General features: G+C 41.6%; 2 protein-coding genes across 3 annotated transcripts in view; one reads left to right on the forward strand and one right to left on the reverse strand.

Annotated features, from left to right (window-relative positions):
• On the forward strand, positions 1-15,995 carry LOC119653084 (protein obstructor-E). Its single transcript, XM_038057577.1, has 5 exons — positions 1-142; positions 14,931-15,054; positions 15,121-15,239; positions 15,302-15,698; positions 15,757-15,995. The coding sequence occupies exons 1-5, from the start codon at positions 97-99 to the stop codon at positions 15,902-15,904; spliced, it is 834 nt and encodes a 277-aa protein (XP_037913505.1). The 5' UTR covers positions 1-96; the 3' UTR covers positions 15,905-15,995.
• The window catches only part of LOC119653083 (pickpocket protein 28), a 13,726-nt gene continuing 7,293 nt past the window's right edge, over positions 15,920-22,352 (reverse strand). Inside the window, exons 5-11 of one of the 2 annotated variants that reach the window (XM_038057576.1) lie at positions 22,196-22,314; positions 21,978-22,135; positions 17,005-17,064; positions 16,814-16,911; positions 16,621-16,735; positions 16,396-16,553; positions 15,920-16,333 (exon numbers count right to left, since the gene is read on the reverse strand). In XM_038057576.1, the coding sequence (XP_037913504.1) occupies positions 16,301-16,333; positions 16,396-16,553; positions 16,621-16,735; positions 16,814-16,911; positions 17,005-17,064; positions 21,978-22,135; positions 22,196-22,314 (741 nt within the window). In that variant the 3' untranslated portion in view covers positions 15,920-16,300. Of the gene's footprint in view, positions 16,334-16,395; positions 16,554-16,620; positions 16,912-17,004; positions 17,065-21,977; positions 22,136-22,195; positions 22,315-22,352 lie in introns of both variants that reach the window. The other variant, XM_038057575.1, reaches the window with a different exon arrangement.

The raw sequence follows: 22,352 nt of genomic DNA on the forward strand, positions 1-22,352 counted from the left end.
TAAAAATTACGAAAGTAGGCAAGATCATTTTAGTTGCAGACATCAACCATCAGACAGCAAACCAACATCACCGCCAACAATTACAATTCCATCACAATGTCGCCGTTTGTTCTGCGGATTCTAAGTGTGTGCTTGGTTTTAAGTAAGTTTTCGTTTGATATTTCATTCTAGATAAATTATTTTAAATAAATTGGATTTTATATCAATGAATATCAATGAGTCTAAATAAAATTAATTTGTGGTGAATTGCACTATTAGAGCTCTTTAAGAAAGCATTTCAAGCCTTCATCAAGTGATTGACCATCTTCTGTAGATTTTTCTGTGCCACGTTAAAAGTGAAAGTGAAATTATACTCATCTCGTAAGTGTGCTAATGGCCGTATGTAAATAACAAAAGATCGTGCTTTAAGTTCAGAAGAAAGCATTGGAAGAGTGATGGAGTATAATTCGATTAAATAATAGATTGAGTAATCGTAACTTTATATGGTAGTGAAATGACACTGAAATTATCGAATATTGGTAGCTTCAAACGAGGGTAATGTGAGTCTCAGCAAATTAAGATATACAAATCCTATCTAATTCAGTGGAAAGTTATATACATACCTATTTTACTACAACATTAAAGCTTAAAGCAATTGTCTTTTAAAGGTGACGTTAATTATGCTCTATTTATAAAATTGCCACTAATCCAATGACGTTGATCTAAAAAAAACAATAAATAATAGATAAAAAGTAAATGAGAATAAATTTTTTTTATCCAAATATAGTATGAAAAATATGTAATAAACAATAAATAAAATAAATATTGAAATAAATGAAACTATTAAAAAAAAACAAAAGCAGTGCTAAAAACTATCTGAAAGTACGAAATATAATAAAAATATAAGAAATAATTGCGCCTATTTAATGGGAGCAAAGTAAAATAAATTTTGCCTAACATATATTATTAATACCAATTAACAATTTACAGCCATAAATAAAATTAAAAAATATAAATATCATAAATAGAAAGCAAAATAATGTTGAAAAAAGGGAGTTAATAAAATTCTTTATAAAATTAGTAATTTTTACTGAATTATAGAAATATAAATATATAATATAATATAAAAATATGATAAAATGCAGAAAAAAATTTAAAAACACAATGAATATCACTAAAAATCTAGAAAATCAAAATAAAAGAAATTTAATAGAATAAAGTTCGTTCTGCTGTGAAGGTATGCAAATAATACTTATTTAATCACATATAAACGAAAAAGAGGGCAATGAAAAATAGAATAAATTTCATGGGAACAAAATTACAAAAAAAAAATTGTAAATTAAAATTTTAAATTTTGCTACTCACGATAACAACAGTTCAATTCGAACCAGACCCTCTTTAAAAGATTGATGAGAATTAACATCATTTATTCTCTATTCTCTTATTCGGTATTCTCAAAAGCTCTACACTATTTGCGTCGATTGTGTCCTGTTAACATTTTAGGTACCCTCACAGTGCCTTTCGTTCGACCTGAAAAGTACATTTGGATTTCTGGGCCTTAATTGAGCTGATGCTCATTGCTCAACTAAAAGATCCCATTCTCCAGGCACCTCCTTGCTTTATTAGGCCTATTTTCTTTCGAAGAACCCATCCTTTAAACGCGTCAATTTATTTTGCCAACACTTTGGTCCTTTATAGGTGGATAGGCCTAATCAAAGAACTGAAAAGTATATTCGCTTCGTTATAGTAATTATCTGCTGCATTTCCTCCTTTTTTTTTATTTTGGTCCTTAGCAAACCAGAGAACTATTTGCTTATTCGAGCAATCGTTCATTGTAATATCCTGTCAGATCAAAATCTGCTTTTGTATAGATCATGGGTCTTTTTTTGTTTTCATTGACCTTTAGCCTAATTCCATTTTCCAGAATCTGTTTGAGTAAAATATCTGATCAACGGAGGATCGCCCAGTTGTCGAATCGCTAAGATGTTCTCAAATAATTCGGTCTGCGTAAATTTTCACACTCCACTTCATCCGATGATCTTTGTCAAAATTTCGTAGAATATTTCTCGACAACCTCTGCCAACTTGCCAAACTCCTTTTTAAGGTGTTGCCTTTCTATCTTCCTTTTTTATGGATCCACTCCCCCTGCACCCCCTTCCACCCTCGCTGGAAAACATTGCTCCGCAAGAAGGACTGCGCTCCAAACGACCATGCCAACCAACCTTTCGTAATCATCATCAACATTTGGTATCCGGTCTAGGCCTGCCTTAGTAAGAGACTCCAGATATCCCAGTTTTGTGCTGAGGCCCCCAATTCGACATCTCTAAAAGCTGTCTGGTATCCTGACAAAATCTGCCACGTCATCTCGTCCTACCAGAAAAATTTCCCTCTTAGACTCTTCGCGCTGGATAATCCTCATCCATATGGATTAAGTGACCCGTCCACTTTATTGAGCCGAATTTTGTCTATAACCAGACAGTCGTGGTATGGCTCATAAATTTTGTCGTTATATATATTTGTTAACGAATCGTCCATTCTCATGTGGGAGGCCAAAAATTCTTCGAAGGATTCTTCTCTCGAACACGACTAAGAAATACATGAGAACTAGCAAGATCATTGTCTTGAACAGTAAGACCATTCAGCCGTTGACAGCTTTTGTAAGCTGAAGTAGGCTCACCTGGCTACCAACAATCGTGCGCGGATTTCGTGGTCGTTGCTATTATCGGTTGTGTTTTTCGACCCTAGATAGGAGAAATTTTCAAAGGTCTCAAAGTTGCCGTCTCGTATCCTTATTATTCTTATTTGACCAATGCCATTCGATGTTGTTGTTTCTTTATTTTTTTATGCTAACTTCGCCACCTGGTACTTCGTTTTGCCTTCATTAATGTGCACCCCAAGATTTCGCACCAACCGCCGCCTGCTCGATCTGGATGAAGGCAGAATGCACATCTCGGGTTTTTCTTCACATAATGTCAACATTGTCAGCATAGACCAGTAGTTGGATAGACTTGAAGAAAATAGTGCCTCTTGCATTTACTTCAGCATCGTGGATCACTTTCTCCAAGGCCAATATCTTATAGATGGTACTCAGCAACGTCATGATCTATGGATTGCACGAACTATTTCTCCTATTCTTGGTGGTGGCAGCAGTTAGCAGGACCTACAGCTCGCAGATATTTTGGTTATTGAGCAATCCATCAAAGTACTCAGCCCATCGCTTCAATATGCCCCCCTGTCGTCAGTCTCTGCTGTCTCCGCCTTCTTTGAGGGTACAGCATTGCCCGATATTCAGCATTTCCCTCTCCGTTGGAGGCTAAGTATGTTTGTGACCTTATCAATGATAACATTCCTCAGGTGGTTGTGGAGATAATTTATTAATGCTCCATCTCCACGACCTCTATGAGCTGCAATTATTACGGCAGACTCCTCTTTGCCTTTGCATTATATACTCTGCTTTTCCAAGCTCGTCTGAACCTTTGTTATTACGGAATTCACTTTTCCTTTAACTTCAACATTTCCCCGATAATTGGGGTCCAATGTTAACTTTCAGAGAATCTTTCGAGATCCTCCTGCTAAACAAAATGGGGGACCGTAGAATATGTCATGCTTTATTTCTTCAAGTGTACAACTCCATTCAGACTAAAACGGAGAATTATTCAGCCTAAATCGGTACAGATACTTCCTGTACTCCCTGCCAGAAATGATACCTTTTGGTAATTAATTCTGTCGTGTTGTCATTGAATCCACTCCTAACTACGGGGAATTAGTCTGTGGGTCCAGCGACCCTTTTGAGAACCATCCAACCCTAGCCACCAATTTCTTAATGATTTTTGTTTCACCAACCTTTGGTGTTCTATATTTTTTCAGATAGGTTAATTTTACTTCTTTCGTACAGAAAATATGCCTCACTTACAAGGAGATTTACCAACGCTATTCCTGCAATCGTTCACGTTGCATCGCCTGAGGTTATCCTGCAGATGCTGCATATATTTACCGTCTCTAAACAGTGAACCATATTCACCCTCCTCCGATCTGTATCATGCGCTTGTGCCTCCTCCGCTGATCCCGAGGATAGTAGGGTGGAGTAAATCACTTCAGCTACAAATAATAGTGTATTCCGGGGCTCCAATGTTGTCCATCATCTATACTAGAGATACGCGACTATTTGCCGGTTTTGATCTTCCTGGCAATCATTACCCTTAGGTACTGGATAGTCGGCTTTGAAATGATCCAGTTGCCACTAATCCGAATCATATTCATTTTCCTGCCTTTGTCTATCAAGACCTCTACTTTCTGAAGCCTCGTTTTTAAGACGTATATCACATCTTCAGATTTTTTTGCATCGACAAGCACAGGCAAATCATTTTGATTATCGTAACCTCCTTCGGCAAGGGAGGACGAGAATCTCATTGCATATTAGGTTTTAAAGGGGAAATCACAGTATTGAGGCATGAGGCACTCTCGCTTTGACGGCTCTTTATCTATTCCCAGATGACTTTGCTTTTTTGACGTTAACCACGACTCAATATTTTTTAGAGTGCACGTCCCAAACTAGCGTCAATACCACCTCTCATAGAGCTAGGCCGTCGTTAATCGTAGAATAAGCAAGCATTATTTTGCAATATTAAAAAGTCTGTTATAAATGAGTCTCCCTAACATTCCCCTATTGTGTCTATAAGGCAGATTGGGTTACATGGTAATGGGTCCCTCGAATGCTTATTGATCTTCGCTAGCAAAATAAGCATCTGCTTCTACCGAGTTGAGAAAACTCCTTCAGTCACGCATGCCTCGAATACGTTAATAAATCAATCGGGTATAGCCTAAACACCGATCTTATTGAATCTAGAAAGAATTCCATCCAAACTGGCCACTATAGTATCTTCAATTCGCTTCAAATCTCCACAATTTCCTTCTCAGCTACCTCAGAATTGGTAAAGGTATCCAATGCTAGTTTACATAGCGCTGAAACTATATTAAGAATAAGATGCGGGCAGGTCAAGTGTTGTGAACTTCTTCATATTAATCCTGGACGCTATTTCTCAAAGATCCAGATCTGCCTCCTGACAAAATTGACCAAAGAATTCCCACCGGCTAGTAAGAACAGCCTGCTTAAGTTTACTTCGAAGGTTCCCGTATGTTTCCTATTTTGCCTGCTGGGGCACTGTCTCCCTTTCATTCGTTGAAACCCGTATCACTGCCAGTTTGGCTATTTTGTTTTTTTTTTTGGTGAACACTTCTTTGCCTTTTAGCGCCCTGCGAGTGCCCAAAGGAATCATTCGCTTACAAGTTACTCCTACTGCTTCACCACAGTAGCCAGCCAAAATTGATGGCGCGATGGTTGAGAAGGTATTTCGTTGATCTGGGTTTGAATCCGTCCTCATGGATGTTTGTGTTTGTTTCGCTGTGAGCTTATCACTTGGACAGCACTGCATATAATGATAATAATCCGAGACTGTGCGAATACCCTATATCCTAAGGGTGCGGGAAACACTAAGAAATTCTCAACCTTCGTATATCAATCAGGCGAACTGATTAATCTTGCAGATGACTGACGGTGGTTACAGGACCAAACAAATTGCAAACTACTCGTTGCTGAGATGGGGCGGTGCCATGAAACATCGGGCATGCTACCTAATTGCCAATTTGCATCGCTTTGGCATTTAATCAGCCATCAGCATGTCCTGAATGCACCAACATACCAGAGGACCCGGATCATTTTTCGTCATACAAGGTTTTTGGTCGGTGCAATAGCCAGTATTCATCCTACCTTGATGAAGAACTCCAAACATTCCCTTTATGCCCTGAAATACACCAATCCCTATTCCCCGAGAACCCGGATCATCTTTTACTATGCAAAGTTGGTCGTCACTAACGGCGCAACAACCGCTGTCTATCTTAGACCCGCCTTATTAGGGACCGATATGCCGGTTTTTCTAACAGCTACCTGGCGTCCTGATCTACATAATTTCTTCATCGCAGGCACCTTATGCCACGTCTTCTTTTTCTGCCATGGTTATTGTCCCTATACACTTTCCAGCCTGACTTACCTTTTCCCGTACGGATTTTGTAATCTGCTCACCACAGCTCGCATTTTAGATTTTTTCGTTGTTTTAGTTATAAAATCGTCCACCCTCCTGCAGAGGGCATAAACAATTCCTGGGAGAGTCGTCGTCTCGAACATGACTAATAGTTCGCAATTTTGCTTACTAGGAATCCAAGTCTCCGGAAAATACATGAAGACTGGCAAAGTCATCTGTACAATAGGAGTTCCAACCCTATGTTTCGGGCGAAACAATGATTGTAACCTTAATAGGCTCTGTTGGCTGCAGTCATATCAGCCTTATATTGGGATAGGGTGCCTGATAGCTTAATCCGTATGGATGAGAATGATCCCACCCGGAAAGTCTATAAGAACAGTATCTATGGTAGAAAAAGAAGACGAGGCAGACCCCGCCTACGATGGAGCGATGGCGTTGGCCAGGACGCCAGACAGCTTTTAGGGATATCGAATTTGTGGACCTCGGCGCAAAACCGGGATGTCTGGAGTTCCTTATTAAGGCAGGCCTAGACCGGATACCGGTTGTTGCGCCGTTGATGATGATGATGTCTGATAGCTGCTGAACTATGTAAAGAGAGCGCATGTTCTATGAGGTTTCCTTCTTTTTCGGGCAGCCCTACACCTACCCCAACCTGAAGAACCAGTTGGCATAGTTTTTCTTCACTTTTGGTATGGAGAACTCACCCCTCACCACCTTTCACCGTTTGCAGTTATTCGTAGAGAAAGAACTCCCAGCGATCACCGTTTAAAAGCGGAGTAACAATTTGGTAGCACAGCTAGTGTTGGTTCAGCAGACGTTTCCCAGATTTACGCTACAACATAGATCCTAATCCACGATTCCGTCCTGGGATCTGTACTGCAGTTTGAACGGACGGGGGTGGTTGCACTAAATTCAAATCTCATACTTTGCTGCAAAGTCAGACAAAAACTGTAAATGTTTTTCCTTCTTAAAGTAGTCAATCAGGAAAATCTTACATAACTTGCCTTGCTCGATAATTGAATTCCTCAACTTTTTCGCTTTAAATTGTAAACTAACAAAAGAGTTTTACATAAACAACAACTAAGACCTTTTGGTATTTCTGATTCTTCTCAAGAAAGATAAATTTATTATTTGATTATTGACAGGAAGTGATAAAGCGAAGAAATAATCATTATTCACATCCAAACAACCCTGAAGAAAACTTTCGTGAAATTCCTGTAAAATTCTTTCATTTCAGATGAATTAATTGAATAGCCGCCGGTTAAGATATTAATAAAAGTTGGATATGTGGCGTCTCGTCTTGTTTATTCCGAAATTCCGAATAAAAATGTAAACCAGCTTCAGTAGCAAACAGGTGACCTTCTGTTTATTGGAAAAAGATAAATTTAATAAGAAATTTAAAAGATAGTTGAGTAGAAAGGTCATGACGATCTCACTTCACAAGGCTATCAAAAGTTTATCATATGTGACTTTCTTGGAAAAGTAAAACTTTCACCATTTGTCCATGGAATAAAAATAAAAGAGGAACCAGTGCACCTGGTGGTTTTAAATTGTTGACTTTAAATACCACCTGAGTTGGTTCAAACGATCTTATTCCCGATGTGTGGACAACCATACCTAGTTTCAAATAATAAGATTGAACCTCAGAGTCACTGGAGTAAGTTACATATAGTGAAAAGTGCTTCAAATGAAGAGCCAATGAGGTTCCAAGGTTATGAAGCTTTAAATGTCAAATTTCGGTTGAAGAATCACTAAAGTTCACTAGTTCAAAAAAGGTCATCACTAATGAGTGACTAAGATAATCAGATTCTAAATATCAAGACTCGATAAGTTTTGAAGCAATTCCACATAGATGGAGTCCTGTCACTCTCCGAATAACTTACTTTTCTGAAAGTAGACCAAATCTTCTGGTGCATTACGCCGGGGAGGGCTGTTATGAACAGTGAGGAACTCCTGATATAACTCATGCCCCCCTTCGCCGCTGCCTTGAATCGCTAGTGTATCCCCTTTCCTCGTCTGCTTTTGAATAAGCTCTTCCTTAAATTCTCAATTTAATCGACCCTTTCTTATTAGGCGTTGATAATATCCTAAACCTCCATCGGAGCGGTAATTTTGACGCAACACCAGAAAATTAAGTTCTAGATGACATAAACACCACTTACATGGTGATTATAGCAATCCAATGCCTCTTTGATTCGCGACATCATCCTCTTCTCTCATTTTAACTCTATGAACCTTAGGCATTAGGTTACAATAATTTCAGCTTGCTCCAGCAATTAGGCTATTCGTTTCGCTGCTGATACCACTATGATCGACGCAATTTCTAATCTAAACACTACACACAACAATATACACTATAAATCGGGATTCCAATTTCATGTCAAGGCTCTCCTTAATCTTGCAAACTTCAGGAAGATAAAGGAAACGTATTTCACATCTTACTCAAATTAAATCAGAGAAAGTAGTTTCTACACCTTCTATGTCCACTGACCTAACAAAAGTTAGGTCATAGGGCGCTCTGCTTATTTTGGGACCAGTAAAACTCTACAAAGTCCATTCTTTGCCTTCAACCATGCTCCTTGCCAAGCATTTATAAGCCCCATTCGCTCGACTTTTAGGTTTCGGTCCTTCTATCATAGTATACCGTACAATTGATAGACGGTAACGCATATTACCTTATCGGATATCATTTGATAGGCACAGCTGGTTTATAGTACGCTTAGCCGCTACTGACAGTGTCCGCAGATACCTCTAGCTTCCCCAAGTGACAATTTCCCCAATTTGACTGCAATGACCAGTGAGTATTCCTGCTATGATTTAAAGGTTTTGTCTTGATGAGGTTTAAACAATCTTTCGAACCCTTGGGTTCGTATCACCGCATGAGCACTCTGGATTGTTCCATTCCTGGTAAGTTCACCCAGTATAATTCCATTCGCCCCCATGAACCCATTTTCAATGCCACAGAAGCGCTCTAGCCCGTGTAGAGGCGTCCCTGCTCCGGTCCTAGCCAGTTGGAACGCTGCTTCATTGTCTTCTGACTCAATATCGTTTGGAAGCCAGACTGTGCAAACCTTAATGGGTTAGTCGAACATGTTTAGTCTGGTAATTCCCAAACCAGTTTAAAATTTACCTGGTTAGACATAATAATAGCCGCTTGGCTTTCGGCCAGAATAATAATGTTCTCCCCCTGCAGTTTCTTTGGCGGTTGAAGGAACCACAGCTGCCTACGACGTGTTTTTCTGCGTCGAATATACTGGTATGCTTACCCATTAGTTCAAAGTGCGATCACTTTGGGCCAATTTCCCCAGCGCCCGCTCCTCCTGCTGTCAGTATGCCAGGTAATCAGTTGCTGGTTTAAACCGCATATCACTATTACGCTCTCCCAGTTTGCAATGCTAGTTCAAAACTTCTTATCGAAATGAAACCCCGTCATCATACCCTTGATATCAGTAGTTCAACCTTGCTTCGATTTACGACATCCTGAAAACCACCCTCCTTGCATGCATCTGTATGTGCAGATGATGAAAATTCAATCCCAGAGGGGCCACTAGGGATGCCGTTGAGCATGTTCTTATTGACCACTAATACACAAGCTAACCAGTCTGTGTTACTACCAGGTTGTTGTGCTAAGTTGAGTTCTGTTTGTCCAGATTACCGACCCCATTGGTCCTACTATTGTATTGTATATCCAGTGCAGTATTTTCGGGGTACATCCCCATTTTTTCCCTGCTATAGACCTCCAAATCATCAAAGCCCCATATGTTTTTAACACCCGTCGTCCAGAGTAGTGGCTAGGTATATAAAATCTACTCCGGATGATTTCAGTGATTTTAAGGTACCCACTGCCCACCTTACTCTAGCTTCCAAGCATACCTCATGTCCCGGGAATTTGAGGAGCAGATGTACTCTGACCGTGTCATTTTCGGTGAATGTCCCATCTTCCTTCATTAGACAGACAGAAGGTATTGCCATTTCTTTGGTTATAGCTTTATATAGCCCGGATGGTTCTGTCGTTTCTTCGATCTCGTCACAGAATTCCCTGAAACTGTTCGATTTTGTTTCCCTGATCGTATTTTTATAGGTCGTCTGTGCGCTTTTGTGTCTTTGCCAGTACCCAGTCTGTTTAGCCCAGTCGAATAGTTTTGTCCGTCCCTTGATGACTTGCCTATCTTAGCCGCACGCATGACCTCATATCATACCGACTCTATTAAGATCTTCCACCACTATTCGAGCTCTATTTCGCTCCTAATGTTGTTGCCACTTAGGTACCTTGTGTAGGAGCCTCCTGGGATTCCTTATTATTCTTTCTACTTCTGAGTTGCCCTTAATGTTGAATCGGATTATTCTGTGATCCGACATAGAGGACTCATCCGATACCCTCCATTGATCAAACCGGTGATCAGAGTGTTGCCCAGACTTATGCCCAGTACCTCTTGTGAAGTGCTGGTCACGAATGCTGATTTGTTCCCTACGTTATGTATATGTAACTGATTGCTAAGAATGAATTCTAGAAGCTATTCATTTCTGCGATCGATGTGGCTGTTTCTTTAGATTTCATGATGGGCATTGGCGTCACAACTGAGGAAAAGTGGTAGCGCCCCTCTCTTTCGTCTCCTGGGAAATAGCCCGATGCCACTACAGTCGAGTTCTCCCGTCGGCTTCCCATAGAACTTCGATCATCACAAGATCTCCAATGGGAATGATGCAAGCTGCTGGTTTTTCACAAAAGGAATCCCAAATTACCTGCCGCGAACCTGTCCCTGATACACCCATGCTACACAGATGCCTCAAAGTTTTGGAAATATATGTAAATCCATTTCAGCGCGATCACCTAAGTGAGATGCTTGAATCAAAATGGAGCCATGTAGGATTGCCCACCAATAAAAACCACTCCGGATACTTCAAACCTACCCCCATGTTGCCGACATTTAGACAGAGCTAGAAACCGATCTTCACAATTTTATAAACACAGAACGAGACTGAAGAAAGAAGACTTCTCACCTTCAGTCTCGTTCTGTATTTCTAAAATTATGAAGATAAGTTTCTACCTCTTTTCCTCTGGTTGGACAAAAGCTTAACTCTAGCTTCAGCTCCTTGGTAACTATCTTTATATATCGTTTGAGCACTAAGATGAAAGATGTTCTGAGTTTTTCAGTATGCTTCCACATCATCCAGTGCAAAGCATGTCTATCTTATAAGCAATACGCAAAATGGCATTTTTGTGTGACTCCGCTCAAGGCATTCACTGATATTAAAGATGAGTTTGTGCATCTCGATAGGGGCTGACATCATATACGAGTTCCACCCATCTACATTCTCAGTGATGACACGATATAACAAATGAACTTCAAAAAAGCGTATTGATTGGGATCACGATGTCGCTCCGGATGTGCTACCAGCTCTCGACGTAAAATAAATTTACCTTCTTTCAACTCTGTGACTTTGTCAGCATCTCCATCCACACAGGTGACGCAATTAGTAAATTGTTTCACACTATCCCTATCTGGCAATACCCTCAACACTTCGATGAATCAGGTGTTTGCTTGAGGGGTCTATTATCATAGCCGTCATCCGTCTTTTCATCAACCAAATTGGACACTGTCCCTCCAGAAGTTCACAATTTTTTCTGTTCGTCATACATTACAATTCTACTATACCCATCACATTAACCACTACATCCACCGAGTACTCTACGGAGACAGGTGATCCAGAATGGCGAAAGTCATGCCTCATTTTGGGATAGGAAACCCTTCACTATCTACATAAAAATAGCTAGCACGAAGCCTTGTTGTGACTACCATGACCATCTGTTAAGCTAACAACCATGACCTCATTTGTAGATGTAGATGGGAAGCAGGAGCATCAGAGTCCTTAGCAAGGGACCTAGTGTCCCACCTTGTGGTATTCCCGCTGTAGATACATCTCATGCCCATTTTTTCTAACAAATTTATCAAGATCTATCATTATCCTTAGCCTTGTGAGTTGGGATTTAAGAATACACTCAACGTCTTCCCTGCTTATCGTAAAAGGCAACTAAAAGGAATCGAAAGGGCAAGCAACCTGCACATTTCGGAAATTCACTGCTACCAACAACGCTTCGGACACAACTATGAACTTGACTATCGAATGGTTTATTATTTGACAGGCATGGTTTGCTCCTGGAATATGCACATGCTCCTCAACAACGGTAGCGAGTCTCGCGAGATTGCTTGATGCTGCTTGCTTTTACTTGCAAGATTCCCGTCCAAGTTAAGGAACATCACAATTGTGGAGGAGACTGCTTAAAGGTGACGTTGTAAGCGTGGAAGGTGATTTCAGTGCGCAGGTTGGCTCTGACAATACTTCCCAAGGATATGTGGTGGGGAATTCCGCACCTTCTATCATGTCGACATTGGTTGCACATTGTTCGAACAGAAAACTTGCCATAACACCACTTGGGTTTGAATAGGCCGACACCGTAAGACCATTCAGATTGACCACTTCACGATCAGTATTAGATTTATGAGTTGTCTCCTAGATGTGGGTAACAAGAGAGATGCTGACAAAGGCCTGGAAAGGGATCACAATCTAATCGTCGCTTACCTTCGCTTGCATGTAGACTCCGCCTCTATTTGCAGGGTTAGGAGACCTGAAACCCGCAAATTCAATTTCAGCCGCTTGTATTATCCAGCTGTCGCTCGCCAGTAGGAGAGCCATCTTGCTGATCGGGCGGCAGATTTACTGAGCAACCCATATAAGAATACCGATGAGCATTTCTCGGGGGGATTTATTATTGTGCTTCTCAGGGAAGCTGAAGATACCGCAGAACCCAATGATTTCAGAAATGTGTACTTCATCACGAAAGAGCTTTTATGTGGTCGCAAATCTTTCAATGTTCCTATGAAAGATGTTGAGGGTCGACTTCTGATCCACGATAACGACCAACTGAACAGCTGGAAAGAACACTTCACTAGAGTTCTTAACCGTATCACACCCGGTGAAGCTCCTCCTCTTGTGGATGAAAGGGTTAGTCACCGTAGTATCCGAATACGAAATGTTCCTCCAAACAGAAGAAACATAATTACGGCCATCAATGCACTCAAACGAAGTAAAGCTGTTGGGCTTGACGGTCTAACCGCAGATTTATTTATTACTGTAACTGTAGTTACTGCAGATCTGTTCGCCCGGAAATCTTGGAAAACTAAGAGCTTTCCCAAGGAGTGGAAGAAGCGGATGATTGTTAAGATTTCCAAGAAAGGCACCTGTCCTGAGTGTGACATGTGACAATGTGCAGAGATATCTACACGTTCACTGCCGTCGCAAAGATAGTATCTAAAATAATACTGGACCTCATCAAAGAACATATAGAAAGCTTTATCGACAGAGAGGCAGGCTGATTTACGTTTCGGGTTCTCCATTGCAATTGCATTGACCTCCGCAAGGCTAGGATTCTTAATCTAACAGGTCGTCGACCTCCCAATCCACATTCATGTTGTTGTTCGACCTCCCAATCCGCATTAATTACTGTCCTCTGCTAACGTTCTTTCTGTGTGACTATATGGGAGTAGCATATGAAAAGTGACCCCCAATGCTGCTCGAAAGCTACAAAACTTCATCAACATTTTTCTGCGACTTATGGTTGGGATACGCTGGAATGACACTATTTCGAACGAAGAACTTAGTTGGCGCACAGACCAGTTACACGTGGGCAAGGTGCAGCTCAAAAAGCGAAAATGACAGTGTATAGGTCACACATTGAGGTGGAACGACAAATCCATTTCTGGCTGCGCCACGCTGACCTCAAGATGGCCGACGAATGGGTCGTCACAAGAACACTTGGCACCGAACAGTGCAGGAGGAGTGCCGGCGTCTCGAAAAGTCCTGGGGGAGTTGAGGGTTGGACCGTGTGCGGTGGCACGTAGGTTTGGGTTGGCAATATACCCAAACCACGCCCCCGCCATACAAGGAGTGAATAGCAACCACAAATATATCCTTCTCTTGAGTGTTGTTCAGAGAAACCCGCATACCTTGATATTCCTCAGCAGCACAAGAGATTTCTAGGTGTCAGCTGTCAATGCCGACTCTCTCGTAACACTCAATCCTTGATTTGACAGCGGATTACTAGAGAAATCTTTTGAATGACGGATAATCTGACTTCTGTGAAAGAACTTTCAGATCCAGCAAGTTCAAGAAGACGAGGCCTTTCTACCATATCTACCTTCATTCGATTTCCAGATTCCTTCCAGCTTTTGGAAAATAATAACATTCTATGTCGAAATTCAACCATACCTGCAGTATGAAACGCTTACAAGGAAGCAGACGAAACCGTAAGGTAGCTTCCAAGGAGGTTACTTCAAGGAGTATAAACTTCTCATGCAACTAAAAAACTAAACTTCAAGTTGTGTCCCAATTTATCCCACGTTATCCGACACCAGAAACCATCTATCCATACAACTCCTTGATGTATCTGGTTTGCAATTGTCCACCCTCCTTTATCGAACTTCAAGTTCATTTAAGTTTTCACCGTTCCAAGGTATTGACTGTCAGATTTCCGACCTTATTCCTTGTGCTAGTCTTCCCCCACAGCACAGAGTTAAAAGAGTCAAAATCATCTAAGTTATTACCTCTATTCTCCGGTATGTGTTTACTTGGGGAAGGCAAAATATTTTGGTAGGGCTGTTAGTATTAAGTCAGCATGTTTGACTTTTATTGCGGAGTACCATTTCGGTTTTAACATGAAACATACCCTACCCTAATCCCACTTATAAAATCGAAAAAAAGGTCATGTACCTAACTGACTTTTCATAACCCATATATAGTAATATCAATGCCATGTCCTGTTATTGAACGTGGTAACGAAAAATTTCCTTATAAAGGAAAAGGAAAAAGGAGCATTATCCAACTAATCAGTCTAATTTCTTTCTTCATAACCAGATTTAGCAACAGCAGCGTCGAAAAAACCTCAACAAGAACCTGAAGATGACACTACAGAGGATTGTCCAGAACCTAATGGATTTTTTGCAGATGCTGAACAATGCGATAAATACTACGCTTGTGTGTAAGTGCCACCAATGAGAGAATGAAGGGTTCAAACTAGAGTACTCCTAAAACTATACCTTTTCAGAGATGGCGTTGCAACTGAGAAACTCTGCCCTGACGGAATGGTGTTCAATGACTACAGTCCAGACCAAGAAAAATGTGATTTGCCATACAACATTGACTGTTCCAAGAGGTCCAAATTGCGTAAGTACAAAGAGTAGGACAAAAATCCGCTCCATGAGACGTGATTGGTTCTCTTTTTACAGAAGAGCCAATTCCCACCCTCCACTGTCCCCGTCTAAACGGTTACTTTGGTCATGCGGATAAAGGAGTCTGTGATAAATTCTACTATTGTGTCGATGGTAAATTCAACATGATCACCTGCCCATCGGGTCTTGTTTTCAATCCTAAAACTGGCATTTGCACTTGGCCTGACGAAGCCCAAAAACTTGGTTGCACATCAGAAGACGTCTTCCAATTCTCATGCCCTAAAGTGAATGAATCAGAGGCACAAACTCACCCCCGATATGCCGATCCTGATGATTGTCAATTCTTCTATGTTTGTATTAACGGAGAAGTTCCAAGGAGGAATGGCTGCAAACTAGGACAAGTGTTCGATGATGTTCACAAGAAATGCGAATGGGCAAGGAAAGTCCCAGAATGGTGAGATAACCTTCTATGCAATGTCAGGAGAAAGTTATGTAACCTAATTTATTTTCAGCGCCGACTGGTACAAAGATCGTCTGACCGATGCCGAATTGGATGAGTTGGAACACCCTAAGCCAAAGGTAAAACAACATCGCACCAAGGGTCCATCAAGGAGGAAGCCATCAAGGAAGGTAGAGGAAGTCAGAGATGAGGAAGAATAAAATCATTACAAATGATTACAGTGTTTAAGAATACATTTAAATGTGTCTATTTTGTTAGTAGTTTTTTTACTATTAAAATCTGAAAAATAAATTTGCGGAACATTTTCATTTCACTGGAAAGCAGGATAATTCGAAAGAAATGGCTTTGACAAGGAAATTTCACATTGTGAGTGAAGCAAAATAAACGTGAGTTTCACACCGTCTAGGCTCTAATCTTTCTGACTCAGAGGGAGTTTCAATCTTCCCGGTAAATAAAAAGATCCTGTGCTTTCACTCAATAAAGTATAACTGCATCCAACTGAAATTGAACTCCTCTCTGATCAAGGAGAGCTTCTTTCTGGAACAATGCGTCATCATGGATGTTTGACCTCTCCATTTGTATTTCTTGAAAACAATTCAAATCCTGAAGTGCATTTCCTTCGCAACAACCTGTAATCGTCAAAAAAAAATGTATCAATTTACGCGACTTCAAAAATGACGAAATGGACTACCTTTTTCTTACTCCTCAACACCACTTTCTTTGTCCTTTTTTTCGATCCCAGAAGACTCCAAGACATGCAACAAACGCGCAGAGTAAAAAAGTAGATTACTTCCACTGCACCCAAAACACTGAAGCCCAGAAAAAGAGCAGCCGTGCCACCAATAGATACTGTGACCCAAAGAATAAGAAAGGATCCTTTAATACATAAATATATATCCTTATATAATATGGATACCTAGTAAATCTGTCATAGTGAACAGAATCTGCCTCTTGAACCTGTTGAGTGGATACCTCTTGAAGACAACAGAAGCTCCGAAACTACTTACCAATTCCTCTGAAGCAAGTCTAACCTGCAATTTGACATTCCAGGGAGTATTTAAGATATTTATTTTAAAATCTTTAGATAGAAAATCTTTGAATATTTTTACTTCTTTGTCATCTACAACCACTTCCATATCCTGGCAATTTTGAAGGCAATTGCAATTTATTATAACTTTGCTGCCATTCAGAAACGTAAGCAAAATATCTGGAACGAGATACAATTTCATAAAATCTTCGATAAAATAAACCCCATTGAGCACAAGGAATATTCAATATATCCCCAAATTTTGTAACTAACCCTTATACTTGGGAAAGCATGACTTCAATGTCTTATAGTGACAGACAGGTACCTTCGCATCTGAAATTAAATTGAAAATTCCTAATAATACCAAAATGTAGAAGGATTCAAACTTGTAGCGGAATTACAACTTGGAGACATAACCTAATAAAAAATTGGGGCGTACCAGCTGAGTAAGACCAACGATAAGTGAGAAGGTAAAAGTGTCGCTGTAGGGTGCCGTTCTGATGCCACAATTCCCAAGGCGATGATCATTATAAAGTGAAGAACTACAAACTAGCGGGCTTTGAGGTAACTGGCCAATAGTACGTGTAGATTCTTCCCCCCCCCCCCTTCCCCCCTGGCAGACAATTAAGGGCGAAACGCCTTCTGACTAGCTCAGGGGCTCACTCATTTCGCTCTATATTTGTAAGTTTGAAAACCTAGAGGAAACAAACTTTAAGACTCAACAGCTCGCGTTGAACTGACTCATCAATTTAGATCACTGACCATGGCTGACCCTAAGGCTTCGATGGTGATATAACTGTCGGTCCAAATAGTTGCATTTCGCTCAGGCACCGAGTCATATCTCATCGGTGAGTAACAGCCTAAAAGACTGTGCTATTCAGGTATATTATGTATATCCAAGAAACTTCCACCTCACCTCGACAAACCATTTTTGATCCGTCCGTGAGAAACCCGATGTCGAAACATCACAACACATGCCTGCCTTCCATTTTGACCCCGTTGAAAATCGCGTACCAAAGTTTCTCCTGAAGTCTTACCTGAATGAAGATACCCAAACTCCTCCGTGTGACAGATCCAATATGTCGTTCAGTAACCTTATACCCGCAGCCTGACAGCATTCCACGCTACAGTGTATTTGATATGGAAGTTAAGGTTGCCATTTACCACTTAGTGGGGTATAGCGCGTCAACCAAACCTACTCACCATCGTTCGAGGTTACCTGAAATGTCCTTCAGCTCCCCCACCAACTTCCTAAAACTTTCGCACTCTTTTTCTACTGTTCTCAGCCAAGTGTCCTTGGGGCGACCCACTTGTCGGCCATCTTGGAAGAATGGATTCCACTGCATAGCGTAACCCCCAATGTTATTGTCACCTTTCCTTAATGTGTGACCTATCCATTGCCACTTCCGTGTTCCGATCACAGTGCGTATGGGTGCTAGACCAGTGCGCCGAGCAGGTTCTTCATTTGTAATTGAATCAGGCAAGCCTACTCCGATGATACTACGCAGACAGGTGTTAACGAAGGCTTGGAGCTTTTGAGTAACAGTGGAGTTTACCTTCTATGCGCTATTAACGTATAGCAACCCAAAAAGAGCACTAGCACAGAACAGTCTCAAGTTGATGTTGGTGTTGAGATTACTGCATTTCCAGATTTTAGACAGAGCAGCGAAAGCGGATCTAGCGCTATTAATGCGTCAGACAACATCCAGTTGGATGCCACCGTAGACAGAAACAACGCTTCCTAGATGTTCAAATAAATCGACGCCTTCGATGCTCTGCCCATTAATGCAGATAGAGCGAGTACGTTGACCCATCAGACTGAGAGCCTTGGTTTATTGGTGTTTGTCTTCAGTCCAACTCTACTGTCGCTCTGAAAATGGGTACTAGCTTCTCTGGAATGCCCCCCCCCCCTTAGAGCACACTCCAGATGCACTCCCTGTTCATCCTGTCGAAAGCTTTCTCGAAATCGATGTAAAACAGGTGCAGCAAACATTTCCATTCCGCGCACCGTTCCCAAATGCTCCGTTGGGTGTTGATGTGGTCAATACAGGAGGATCCGGAGCGTACTTCAGCCTGCTCTCTGTCGATCAACTCGAATCATGAATTCTTTGATGTGTTCCAGGATTATTTCAGCTATTATCTTGGCTACGACAGGGAGCAGACAGATACCACTCCAATAGTCACACTCAAAACGGAGCCCTTCTTTAGAATCTTAACGATCATCCCCTTCTTCAACTGCACAACTTCACTGGATGTGATATTTTTAAGAACCGTGGTGGGGTCTTCTTTCCACCTCGTCAGTTGCTTATTATCATGGATAAATAGTCGACCGTTAACGTCCTGCACAAAACCATCGAAAGAATTGCCACCACATGCAAGCTCTTTCGTGATGTGAGATCTGAAATCATTGCGTTCTGCAGTATCTTCGGCTTCCCTGACCAACACAATATTCAATTCTCTCTTGCCACGGCGTACACTACCCTGAATTTCTCGGGATTTCGCTCGGTACCGGAGTTCGAGCACTTCCTTTCCTTTCATCGATCCGCTTCCACTATTCCACAATCTACCAGATCTTATGACGCCCCTTTGGGACGTGGTCGATGATCTGCGTAGCACCCGAGAAGAGAGCGTTTCTAAAAGTAGCCCAATGCTCATCGATATTCTTAGGCAGGTTACTCAGTAAATCTGCCGTCCGATCAGCAAGATAGCTCTTCCACTATCAAGCGACAGTTGGATCATACAAGTGGTCGATGTTGAACTTGGGAGGTCGCAACTCCTGAACCCTGCGAGAAGTAGCGAATGTAACCCGCAAGCGAACGCGAGCGACTATCAGATAGTGATCCCTTTCCAGGTCAATGTCATCGTCTCTCCTGTTACCCACATCCAGGAGACAACTCCTAAATCTACCACTAATCGCGAAGTGGTCGATCTGATTATTCATACGGTATTAGTCAGTTAAAGCCCAAGTGGCTTTATTGTGCTCACTTTGCGGTGGTAACCTAACACCGGTGTCCACACCCTTGTTTCTTTGGAACCTGTTATCGTATTCCCTGCTCAGCGAAAACCATTATGCAATAGAACTGTGTTCATCTACAAAATATTTTCCGTAAGCGGCGCCGTTTTATTGAGGAAGATCTTTTTGCGAGCCAAGTCCGCTCTAGCGGTTCATAAACCCGCGTCTTTCACCGCTCGCTGATAACAGCAGGAAACATTTCTGATACTAATATCACCATTTCATCGACATACCACCATCTTCATTCTACCCCTGTCGGGTACTCTTAGGATTTTGTTAATGATTATCACCCAGATCATCAAAGAGATGGCACCCGCCTAGGTGTCCGTTTATTGATGGTCCTGGATAAGCAATTGCGTGCCAGATCTAATTGAATTATCCCGATTTTGAACATAGATACTACCCGATGCGTAAAACCTCCCTTCAATCCTGTTCTGATTAGGGCCTCTTAGATAACTTTGGCGCACTGTTGAATGCTCTTTCCATGGAAGGCAATTAAGGTGTACTGCTTGTGTTGTAATATTCGGCTAAGCATCGTACCAATTACTTCGCAAAGAACAGTCTCCATAAATTTGACGTGGAGGTAAGCATCCTGAAATCTGGAAAGAGGATACCTTATCATAATCGTCCTTGAATAGATGTCTAAGAGACACTCTATAGTCTTCAACGCAACGAGCTTATCACGCTGCGGAGTCTGCTTTCGACTGATCTCAGCTCCGTCAATGTACTAGAAGCCTGCTGGTCGTTCAGAAGTTGTCAAACGGCAAAGTTTGAGACATTCCTTCTGTCTGGGTACCCTCCTGGGAATACATCTCCACAGCTACTCGTTATTAGGTTCATAACTGAATTTAGCCCCATCACCCCAGGAGTGCCCTTCAGGCTACAGCGCGGTTCAAGGTACTCAAAGAGCTTCGAAAAATCTCCCTGTGTTCACCTTCGCGGCGTCGTACGCACCGGGAGAACGTTAACCACTTCAAATGCGATATATTGATGGTTACATCCGGAGATGTCTTCCAGAACTCGTCCAGCAGCACACCGCTGATTCAGAAGGAAAAAGTTACGTCGGTAATGCTTCCTTCTCAGCCTGGGCGCTGGAACTTTAGGGTGAATCGGGTGTTTAAAACCACTAGTCCTGTTCTTTCTGCGTCATCCGGAGCATCAAGCAAACGTCAAAAGTCCAGCATCGTCTAATTCAGTGTTATATAAACGTTAAAAAATGTTATCCCTAAACACCGAATGCAAACAAGCCTCTTGACCGCCTCGCAGACCGTTCTCTTGCTAGTTGTCTTCGGGCCTAATTCAACGAGGAGTTCGCCCTTCGACTGTTACCGATAATAAAAGTGTCCTCAACCCTTCTCCACGAGAGTTCAGTTTAATCCACTCATTACCACAATCTTTCCACATCTTCTTTAAACGGACTGTTCGAAAAATCCGGGATAACATGGAAATACTTAATAGCCCAATTCTCTGAACTTCTCCTTGAACACATGGCAAGATTTCTTCCCTCCTCCCCGGCCACCACCCTAGGTATTGCTTAGACTGCTAGATTATTTTCAACTGCCCACTATCTCTGGTGTTCGGAGGCGACGGAAGGGCAGACGTGGTAGGAACTCTGTCGGCCGAATCAACATCAAGTGACCGAGGAGTGGCCCCAAGAAACACTATATTCACACTGGCTTTCTGGTCATTATTGCTTACGCGAATGCTCCAACACTTCGATCATACTCGAGTTTGCACAAGGACTCATCTGAATTGATCACAAAGCTATAGCGCAGGAAGTTATTTGGTACCATGGGAACGGGAATAACCCACTTCGTTCAGATGATGTCTCAGATGAATTCCTGGGGGAGTATTTTCGACCCTGTTATTTGCGGTTGGTTACCTTGCGGGAGTTTCCTGAAAGTTGTGGTTATCTCCACATCGCGGAAAGAGCCTTTCGGCGCTCAAGCGTGAAGTCGCGCTGTACAATTCGGGGGCCATGCCTTTTAATAGCGGTAGAGGTCTTCTTTGGCTAAACACAGTTGCAGTTCAATCGAAGGCTATGTCACTTGTCTGCTCCTGACCAACCCTAACGAACTAGGTGTTATATAGACTCGCAGGTTTTGGTATACACGCTGATCCTGCACTCAGTATAAGCCAATACCGCTTTGCTACTCATGACAGGGCTGCCTATCCAAGGAGCACCGTGAGATTATGACTATTATCAAACCTACAACAACTGTTTCAAGCTCACCTCTGTTCGGATAAAAATGTGGGATACATTTACATTTCTCCAAAGCAAATCCTATCCGACATTCTTGATTGCACAAATTCTTAGTGTAAACTCGTTTAAAGTAAGTCAAATTGGACTCTTGATGGAACCGGCAACCACGTTGCTCTATAGTAGTCCTCCTGCAATTTCAGAAAAGCAACTCCTAGAAAACCTGACGAAACCATTAATTACTACAATACCTTCTAAATGCGTCCGACGCAAGCAGTTCCGTTGGTGCAGTGTTGTATTCAATCATTTCCGTAGTATAACCATAATTCCGAGCAATGTCCATGGTTTCGTAGGGCCCATGGATAAAAATCTAAAAAAAATTAAATTCAACCCTTACTAGGCTCTAAA

The sequence above is a fragment of the Hermetia illucens genome, chromosome 3 (genome assembly GCF_905115235.1).
Source record: "Hermetia illucens chromosome 3, iHerIll2.2.curated.20191125, whole genome shotgun sequence".
Classification (NCBI taxonomy): domain Eukaryota; kingdom Metazoa; phylum Arthropoda; class Insecta; order Diptera; family Stratiomyidae; genus Hermetia; species Hermetia illucens.